General features: G+C 32.6%; 1 protein-coding gene across 2 annotated transcripts; it reads right to left on the bottom strand.

Annotated features, from left to right (window-relative positions):
• Positions 1 to 216: 216 nt before the first annotated feature.
• LOC143920079 (uncharacterized) lies at positions 217 to 9366 on the bottom strand. 2 transcript variants are annotated; one of them, XM_077442779.1, is made up of 3 exons: positions 9207 to 9366; positions 1118 to 6653; positions 217 to 1031 (listed from the first exon to the last, which is right to left on the bottom strand). In XM_077442779.1, exon 2 carries the CDS (start codon positions 6537 to 6539, stop codon positions 3303 to 3305), a length of 3237 nt encoding a protein of 1078 aa, XP_077298905.1. In that variant the 5' UTR covers positions 6540 to 6653; positions 9207 to 9366; the 3' UTR covers positions 217 to 1031; positions 1118 to 3302. The 2 variants fall into 2 exon arrangements, with proteins under 2 accessions (XP_077298905.1, XP_077298906.1); XM_077442780.1 differs by lacking the exon at positions 9207 to 9366 and having other exon boundaries at positions 1118 to 4408.
• Positions 9367 to 11026: the final 1660 nt, after the last annotated feature.

Below are 11026 nucleotides of genomic sequence, written 5' to 3'. Positions count from 1 at the left end.
TTGATTTATAAAATGTTCAATTTGGAGTGTAAAACCTGTATTTTTATTATTATTATTAAATTATTAATTCTGTATTGTATTGTTATTCCTTGTGTTCTATAATATACATATGGTTTTTTCTAGGTCGATTTTGTTCCATGACTTTCCTGTTTGACTTTAAATTTTCTACTATGTTTAGTAGTTAATATTTAATCTGATTGAGTAAAACATAAAATAGTAACTCTATATATTTATTTAAAGTTTGGAGCATTGTAGCATTACAGGAATTCCTAATGCGCCACAATGGTCAAAAATATAACAGAAAAGAAAAGAAACAAAATAATAACTAAAGAAATTAGACATAACAACTAATAATAATATTGATAATAATTACAAATTATAAAAAATAACAAAGAAGGGAATGTCTTATAAAAGAAAAAAGAGAAAGAAAAATAAATATAAACATATGTATATACACAGACAAAATACATTTAAACATAATCATAAAAAACAATAGCAGATACGTAAAAATATCAAATAAAAATATAAAATAAGGAATGCCTTGCACCTACAGCCAGTTCCAATAAATAAGAACCAACTGCAAATACAAAACATCCCTGTAAGGCCCAAATGGATGAGAGTAAATCAAAATTCCACTCATAAATCACAATCAATCATGAAAAAAATGATGAGCGCAGACTACCAGATAAATGGGTTAGAGTAATATCTGACAATTTACGCTCACTAAGGTGGAAAATATCACATTCAGTCTCGGCAGCAACGATTTCATTAAGAATTCGAACAGCTCTTGGAATAGGAGCCATTCGAAAAAGAACTGTGGTTAATAATATATATTTAAATAAGTAAAAATATTTCAATAAGTGCTTGTACAAAATTATGTTTCTATTGAATACATACATTAAATTGCGTACATACATACATTTAAATTAAAACATGACGCATAAGAAATATGAAAACTGAATGTCCTACAAATACATATGTATATCGCAATCAATTTGATGTTGAAGTTTCTGCATCCGATGCTTGCGTTGCTGTAAAATCAAAAATCAAAATTAAAAACCAAAATCAAAAATCAATTAAATGACAAAGTAACATCATTGTAATGCATTGAAATCACCTGAGGCCTATGATTTGAAGTAGTTCATGACTTTCGTTCGATTAAACTTGACTACATAGTCCAAGGGCTTGCTTCCACTTTTGTCCGTGGCGCTAGTGTCGGCCCCATGGCGGACGAGTAGACCAACAATCGCGACTCTTCCGCGCTCGGCTGCTAAATGTAATGGGGTTTTGCCCTCGACATCTCGGGTATTGACGTCAGTGCCCTCTACTGTGTCTTTGATGATCTCATCTACAGCGCGGTATCTAAAGTGCACGGCGGCTAGGTGTAGCAGTGAGTGGCCTCCATCATCTAATTTTCTAGGATCGGCGCCATGTTTCAGCAATCGTTTCACGAGTTCAAATTTACCATTGCGTGATAGGTGGTGTAATGGTGATCGTCCTTTCGAATCAAATACGTTAGCTTCAGCTCCATTTTTCAGTAGGAAATCAATCATCCAACAATGGCATTTTGCTGAAGCATATTGTAAAGCAGTTCGACCGAGTTTATCGTAGGCTTCGATATCAGCACCTTCTTCTATTAATGCAGACGCTGCAAATATATTATTTTTAATTGATGCAAAGTGCAGGGGCGTATGGTTGAATTCGCTCGTTGCATTTGGATTAGCACCTAGTTTAATCAATAATTTAATTGAAGCAGTACTGTTAGCATACCACCTATTTGTGAGAATATCGTGAAGTGGAGTCCGTCCAAAGTTATCGGTGATGTTTGGATTGATTCCTCGTTCTATCAAATACTGAATCGCAGCTTCATTTCTTCCACGTGTAGCTAAATGTAATAAAGATTTTCCAAATTTATCAACTACTGTAAGTTGAAAGCCTAATTTTTCGATGAATTTGAGGGCATTTACGTTGCATTTGTTAGCTGCTTTTTGCAGTAAAGTCATACCTCGCTTAGAGACGATTTTTTCATTAGCGCCGTTCTTAAGAAGGTGTTTTATTGCTTCAAACTGGCCATGATAAGCGGCTAAAAAAAGTGGTGTTTCACCGTTTTTATCAAGCTCGTCTATAATGACTCCTCTGTCGATTAACAATTGCAGAATGTTAACATTGCCTCCTTTTGCTGCCCAGTGGAATGGCGAGCGATCATCCTTATCTCGAAAATTTGGATTGGCTCCTTTGTTTAAAAGTAATTCGGATAACTTCACAGTACCATTTATCGCAGTATAGTGAAGCACCGTTTCGCCTTTTCTATTCATTGCATTTGGATTAGCTCCCGATGTCAATAGATACTTCGACGCTTCAGACTCATTGTATTTTGCAGAAATTAGCAGTGATGTTTCGTCATATTTATCGGTAATGTCTTTATTGACTCCTTTGTCGATAAACAATTGCAGAATATTAACATTACCCTCTTTTGCAGCCCAATGGAATGGCGAGTGACCCTCCTCATCTTGAATATTTGGATCGGCATTCTTACTTAAAAGTAATTCGGATACATCCACAGCATCATTTTTCGCAGTGTAATGAAGCACCGTTTCGCCTTTTTTATTTTTTGCATTTGGATTAGCTCCCAATTTCAATAGATAATTTAATGCTTCAGACTCATTGTATTTTGCGGCAATTAAGAGTGGTGTTTCGTCGTATTTATCGGACATGTCTATATCGACTATTTTATTGATAAACAATTTCAGAATCTTAACTTCACCCCCATTTGCAGCCCAGTGGAATGGCGTGCGATCCTCTTCATCTCGAATATTTGGATCGGCATTCTTACTTAAAAGTAATTTGGACACATCCACAGCACCATTTCCCGCAGTATGGTGAAGCACCGTTTCACCTTTTTTATTTATTGCATTTGGATTAGCTCCCAAATTTAAAAGAAAATTTGTTGCTTCAGAATTTTTATGACTTGCAGCAAGGAGGAGTGGTGTGTCGCCATTTTTATCGGGCATGTCTATATCGACTATTTTATCGATAAACAATTTCAGAATTATAACTTCACCCCCATTTGCAGCCCAATGAAACGGCAAGCGATCCTCTTTATCTCGAATATTTGGATCGGCTCTACTTCTTAAAAGTAATTCGGTTACATCCACAGCACCATTTCTTACAGCACAATGAAGCATTGTTTCGCCGTTTTTGAATATTGCATTCGGATTGGCTCCGTGATCCAAGAGTGTTCTAAATACTTCAATACTACTACTATTATTTTTAACAGCGAAACCTAGAGGCGTGTTTTTGTTTTAGTCAAGCTTATCTACATCCATTCCGCTACGCAATAAATATTCAATCACACTTACGTTAGAATATTTAACGGCGTTATGAAGAGCAGCACTTTCTTTAAACAGCGATTCGAAGCAATCGGGTTTCGTCTCTTTTAAACTTTGAATAATTTCCTTGCAATTCTTAATATCGCTCATTCGAGTTGCTTTTTTCAAACGGGCGTGAAAAAAATTGTCGTTGTCATTGTTGTTTGACATCAGAATTTCAACAATCTTATCATGGCCACGAAATACAGCCACATCTAGTGGAGTGTTGTTTTCGAAATTTTTTATGTTCTTTGCGTTTTTGGTAACCAGATACTTTACAATTTCTTCATTCCCTATTTTCGCAGCCAAATGTAACGGTGTTTCGTCAAGACAATTTTTACAATTCATATCAGCCCCATTTTCAAATAAAAGTCTGACGACATTTATATCGCTGTATTTAATCGCATTGAGCAAAGGAGTGTCGTTAAACTGATCTTTACAATTAACATCAGCCCCCTTTTCAACTAGAAATTTAACGACATCTAACGATATATTGCCATGTTCGGTCGCATTGTGCAAAGGAAAACTTCCAGTCGCATCTTTAAAATTAACACAATCGCAGACGTAGTCACATATTTTAGCCATCGCAATAGCATCATTTCGATGAGAAGCTAATAAATGCATTGGAGTTTCTCTTCGATGGCCGTACTTGGATTTGTTATAAAAATGTTCCACTATTGGGGGGTAATTAGATAAATGTTCCCATACACTCACTATATGCTCTTGAAAATTACTTCCTTCTAATAGTATCAACGCTTCTGTCAGAAACTTCTCATCTTCCTTCTTCTCGATTAAATATATTTGAATAGCTCGTTGCACCAGACGATGGATGCTAACTATTCCTTTCTCAAGATTGACCATACTGTAATCTCTGAGCAGTTGAAGGGCCTTGCCAAGTTTGACTTTGTCTTTTTCAAATTTTGAAAATATCTCTTCGAAATCGATATTGTCAGGTGCCAGATATGAAATGATTTTTAATACCGATAACGCAAATACCCCGCATTCGCCGATCTGTTCAAATTTTTTCATTGTGATTGTCCATGTCGTCGCAATCGTTTTTTCATACACATTATCTTCTCCATCAGGGCTTTTTGTGAGTAGCACTGCCCATTGGTCTTTATACAATTGAACATAATCTTCAACTTTGAATATTTTGCTGGCTTTCCATATTGTATTGTATTCATTTTGCTGATTAATATATCCAACGACTTGCCAAATCGCCAACGGTAGCCCATCCAATAAATTATTTAACGATATAAGATTAGCCTCATCTTCGTTTTTTAAATGTTTGCTTAAATAGGTCACAGCTTCTTTAACGGTGAATTTATTTAAACTGATTACTTTGATATCACCCTTTTCCCCGATGTTCCACTTTTGGCTTCTAGAGGTGATCAAGGTATGTATGCCATCATTAGAGGAACCATTAAAAATAAACGGTTTAATGTCTTTGTATTCTTCGACGTTATCGAATACAACGAGTGTTTTCCCATTTTTTTTTAAATGCGAGTAAATCTCTCTAACAACGCTATTCATATCTTGTTTTTTCACAGATAGCCGAATTCCAATATCAACCGCTAGCTGTTTAAAAGAATTCTGTATAGTTTCACTCTTTTCAGAGTTAATAAAAACACGGTTATAATAATATTCTTTGTATTCCTGTGCATATTTTTTTGACAATTCCGTTTTTCCGACGCCTCCCAGTCCAACGATGGAAGCTGCCTGTGAAATCACGGCAGTTGATTTTTCTATCAGTGCTTCGTGTATTTTTTCCAATTCTTCTATTCTTCCCTCAAATGATTTCACAGGAGCCGTAAGGCGAAATGAAATTGGATCTCTTTGGTCCAATTGACTATCTATATTACGTTGTATATCTACGAGCCTCGATGAAACATTTTTTTCATATATTTTTAAATGTTGCAGGATATCATTATTTCCGCTACATGTCATCTCTAAATTTTTTTGACAAATTTTCTTAATTTCATCTGTTTTATTTGCCATTTTTTTCAAAATATCGTTCTGCTCACTACTAATGGTCTCCATTGACTGAATTAATGTGTCTATTATCATCAACATATGATTTCTGTTCTCATGTCCTTGTTTTTCCACTTCATCTTTGACATTTTTCAAATCAATTTTTGTTTGATCAACGAATTTTAGAATTCTTCGGTTAACAGCAGATCCATCTTCGTCATTGATCCATTCCAATATTGTTGTACGTTTTGAGGTATAGAAGTCTCCACATTGTAAATACTGCGGATGCATGCACGTTCTTTCACATTTCGCAGCACGTTTATATTCTGAACTTAAAATTTCATCTGGTAAAAGACGACGATAACCGTATTTGTTGCACTTTGATACATTTCTATCATACACATCATAATCTTCTGAATGTTTTCTTTTTACTGCAACTCCCACTTCATCAAATAGATTTGACGTTCTCCAATCATTATTTATCTTTTCACACTCTTTGTGAAATTCTATACATTTGTATTGAATTTCGTAACCGGGTCTCCAAATAATATCTGGAATTATACTCGATTGTGATTTAGATTTACCTTCTATTACTTTCTGAGCATTTAATTTTAAATCATTTTTTGAGTGGGGCAGTTGGGGTTTGAACGTTTGTTTTGTTGATTTCCAGAATTTTTGGAATTTCCTCTTCAATTTTTTTTCACTGTATGATTCTACATAGCTTTTGAAACTGTTCAGAAAACGCTCTGCTGCATCCCTCGCTACTCTTTGAATTGCCTTATGTGGGCCTCGCTGAGAAGTGATTCCACGTAACTGAGATTCAAAACTTACAAAGACATCGACGGCTATATCCACAAACAATCGTCTTACTTCAATCTTTGAATCGTGATACCTATAGACTAACTCATGATACTGTAATGATTTGTTTTTTTCGATGACCTGAAATGGCTTTTCAAGCAGAGGGCTTAGGATTTTCACAATCTTGTCTGTTCCGACGATATTCCCCGCGATCATTCCAAGAGTTATTTGCGTAGCTTCTGGAAGTTTTCCCGATTTCTGAATCGTTCCTTCCAAAATACTGTGATGGAAGTTTAATATAGATTCTAGTTCTGTGATGAAAGTCGTTGCAAAGTATTTCAATCTCTGTTCTAGGGACAATTCAAGACTTGCATCGGCGGTTGCCGAACTGCTGTGTTCCATTTTTTGACAAAAAATCGATTGGAAATCTTTGCTTACAATATAAACTTACAATTCAATATTCTTCGGAGGGCCAGAAATTTTTTTCAATCAATGTTTCCAATTTTTCTGCTATCGCTGTAAAACCACGAAAAAAAATCGGATGTTACCAACTCATGACTTTATCTATATAAATATTTAAGGAATATAAGAAATATAAATGAAAGAAAATAGAAATATAAAGTTCAAATATTTTCTATAACTTAATATAACTATGCGTATTGTAAACTTAAAATATTAAGAAGATTGATCTGGAAACTTATATTTACAGATAATATTTATAAGCTTAGAGTTGATGAGGTTTTGGTCAAAATTCGTAAATCAAAAGAAGTATTTTTTTGAAAACAATATTTCATTATCTTATTTTGCATTTACGGGGAATATGCAGGCCCGGCCCGTTGGTATATGGCGCCCCTAGGCAGATTGGTTTCAGCGCTCCCCCCCCCCCCTTAAATTTTTAAACAATAAATTTCACGAAAGTTCTTGAAATTTAATGTTGAAAAAAAATATATGAAAACAAAAATAAATTTAAAAAATGTATTCAAACTCGGGCCATGATATGAAATAAAATACGGATAACTATGAAATAAATTCGGTTATGAAGACATTAATTTAAATTCAATAATGAATTGAAGAATTTTATAGAGTGACATTTCTTCTTTCGAGTATGATTGGTTAAAATATTTAATTTCGTGAAGCAAATCCATCCCTGATATGTCAAACTGTTTTTGGTATAAATGGTAATTTGGAATTATGTTTTATATAAAATACCGCTGAAACATATGTATACATATAGACATACATTTATTTAACGGTATTTTATATAAAATATAATTCAAAATTACCCTTGATACCGTCAACAGTTTGCTGTTTTACAATTTTTATTCGTTAGTCGTTGATATTTGACAGTCAACTTCCTGCGTTTCTCGTAAATTATAATATTTTACAATCAGTATTGTTACTTCGAGTAGAAAAATTGCGTTGAATATAGAATGTTTTAAAAGTTCAAAGTAAGCCAATTTATTATTTTATTTATTTTTTCAATTTAATAATCAAAAAAAAAAAACGAGGGCGCCTCGCAACGCCCTTTGTCTATGGCGCCATAGGCACGTGTCTAGTCTGCTGCACCTTTGAGGCGGTCCTTGGCATATGCATTCAGTGAATGCTAATCTACATAATCATTCTATTGTTAAAATAATTGAAAATTTATAGAATATTTATTTATTTAAATAAATAAATATTTTATTAATTTTCAATTATTTTAACAATTATCAATTCCTTTCCAAAACTACTGATTGATACATCAACTGGCAAAATACTAGTATGTATAGGTACATATGTATATTAAATATTGGTTTTGAAGTTTGCAATTTTTTTAAACTAAGGGAAAATAAAGACACGAGCTTGAACGTACCTGCTTTTTACGCTATCTATTGTATATACATATGTATATACGACGTATCGATAGATAAAGTTTTATTTATTACTGATATGTTAACCCACTAGTAAATCATGGGATTCATAATTCATGGGAATGCAATTGTTAAATTATTATCTACATATATACTATGTACATATATACATATCTAATGTCTAACTAATACAGAACTATTTGATTCATGCTATTTGTACTGATTTAAGTTTATAAGCTGGCTCTAAAATGAAGACACAGTTGAAGTAAAGACTAAAATATTCAATGATTAAAATTTAATCACAGGTGGAAGTAAACCTAGCAACGTACTTAGACTATTTTTTCCTAGGACAGCTAAATTGCTAAACTATTCAACAAATATAATTTAAATTAAAAATTATATAACTTTAGAATAATTTAGTAAATAAATTATATTCGAGTGATATATTTACTCGGTTAGAAAATATAATAGTGCTTAGACTGCCGGTAGGGAGTACCTACTGAAGCGATTGATAAGATAAGATGATGGCTGTTACAAAATCACAAGTTATTTTAGAATAACTTTGAATTTTACGTTAAATAGAATAAATTATTAAATAGATATTTTAGAGATTTCGACGTACCTTGGACTTTTTCCAAGAGGCAAGGTCTGGGTTTGGTTCGGACGATTGTTAAAATAAGACACGCGATGGCTAAAATACAGCGAATCAAACCAAGTCAAGCTAAAGTTTCAGTATTAGATTAATTTAATAAAATATACATACTATAATTTTTGAAGTATATAAGTTAAAATAACACTTAATTAATAAAAAAAATAGTATTTAACTCAGCACAATTAATGACAATTCAAATTTCGACAGTGACGGAGAAGAAACTGTAGATCGTAATTTAAAATTAAATGAAATTGTTTTAATAGCTTCGTTTTTTTTATTTTGAAATTTTTGGAGGTTTTTTAGAAGGGTCCGATAGCTGAATATTGATTTCGAAGACCAAAGAGAAATGAAAAAAATTGTGTAACACTAATTCGAAATCTCATTCAACTTTTTTTTTATCATTTACAAGGAGTTGACTCGAATAATGATGAAATGCACATACATCTACATACATAACAGTATGATTAATTTTAAGAATATACCTACATACCTTTATATTATATAATATTTGAGTTATTACAATTATTCTACTACAGGCTATCCTACATAAAATTGTATATATCATACCTTTATCAAATATTTTTCCATCCAAGCGCAGCTGCAGAAGTACAAAAATATGATTGAATTTTATCATTAGAACTTATATATAATTAGAAAAGGATATCAATTTAGCTTTTATTCAATTAGTAACGACACGAGTAATCTACTTCAAACGTCAAACGGAAATAAAAACGGATTTTTCCGCTTATCAAAGCTGTTTCTTGATAGTATTATTGATATTGAAATACATCACTATCAAAGTGCAAACACATTATTAATAGCAAAAATACATCTTGTCGATACGTAAATATGTATAATATATATGTACATACATATGTGGTTCTATAACTTTGCGTCGCAATAAAAAATTGCATTATGGGAAAGCTATTTTTCGCTTAAAATATAACAGGTGAATTAAAGTAAAAGAATTGGCACAACTATAGTACATGATGACAATTCAGGTTTATGTGTAACAGCGTAGCCAATTTTTCTGAAATAAAATCATTTATCAATTATTTTGTGGAATAACTTGTAAAAAGCTTTCATTAAATATTTTGAAACAGTTCAATTGGAAGAAGTTTATTCCTAAGTGCACTGTGGCAGGTAAATTAATCATACACTGATGAAATGATTGTCAATCAGGAGCAGGGTTGCCAGACGTCTACTTATATGAAAAGGTGATCAGAGATTGATTCTGAGTTCGAATCAGTCGAAATTTAAGTTCGGATTTTTACATGATCACAAAACTGCTTCTATTGTTTTTACCTACATGTATAAATACATGGCTAAAGTAAAAATTTGACCAATGAAAAGTTTCCACAAAATTGATTCTCTAATTTGTGACAAAAAATTGACAAATACATATATAAATATATATGTACATACAAACAATATTAGCTCGGCTAATAATATGAATGATATCATCAATTTTTTTTAAATAAACGTATAATGAGGATACTCTTCAGTATCTTTAAATTTGGAATTAAAAGAAGGGCTGAGAAAATATAAACAAAATATGGAATAAATACCAAAATCACACTAAAACATAAAGAAAGTCTTTCCCATTTTCCGACCAAACTTTGAATCGGACCTACCTATGTACATACATACATATACGTAGTTCATAAATTTAATAGATATCGTAAATTTACTTCCATGTTTATCATATAATATTATCCGCAGTACATTTTGAGATTAACTATCCAAATTCCGAGGGTGCAAGAACAATTGTCCGTATTGCTTTTCTAAAGAGAATCGTTTAACAAAGGAAAAACGCTCGAGGGCGTTCTAATGAAAAGCCCACCCTCCACACCGACCGGTGAATAATTTATTTTAATAACCCTTAAACACGTTAAGGGGAAAGTATCTAAACACAGTCCATTTTCTCCAATATTGACGCTAGTTTTCTCAATGAAAACGACTAGCATTGTTCATAATTAACAGACTTTAATTGAGATCGGCGCGTATTCATCATATCGATACCTATTTTAATATATGTACATGAATACAAAAATTGTTGTGAAAATTCTGTAGCTATGGATGTACATATGTATACACTTAAGTCTGAATGCACACACGCTTAATCTGGCCACAGGATCTCCGACCGCGGTTAAAGGGTTAAAGCTGAAGTAAACACTGAAACACACATTGCGTTGTCAGTAGCGTAACGGATCGCTTTATAATTATAATTTTTATATTATGTGTGTATATATTTTCAGTGTAGTTTAGTTTATTTTGTTTAGTTGTGCTCTAAACTTTAAAGTCGGCTCGTAAATAATAGAGTTCAAAGTGATTTATACGTTTCTGTTTCGTTTTAAATACTGTTATGTAATGCTGTTCATAGTCGT

The sequence above is a fragment of the Arctopsyche grandis genome, chromosome 12, assembly GCF_051622035.1.
Source record: "Arctopsyche grandis isolate Sample6627 chromosome 12, ASM5162203v2, whole genome shotgun sequence".
Taxonomy (NCBI): Eukaryota; Metazoa; Arthropoda; class Insecta; order Trichoptera; family Hydropsychidae; genus Arctopsyche; species Arctopsyche grandis.
This window is presented reverse-complemented; position numbering and strand designations above follow the sequence as displayed.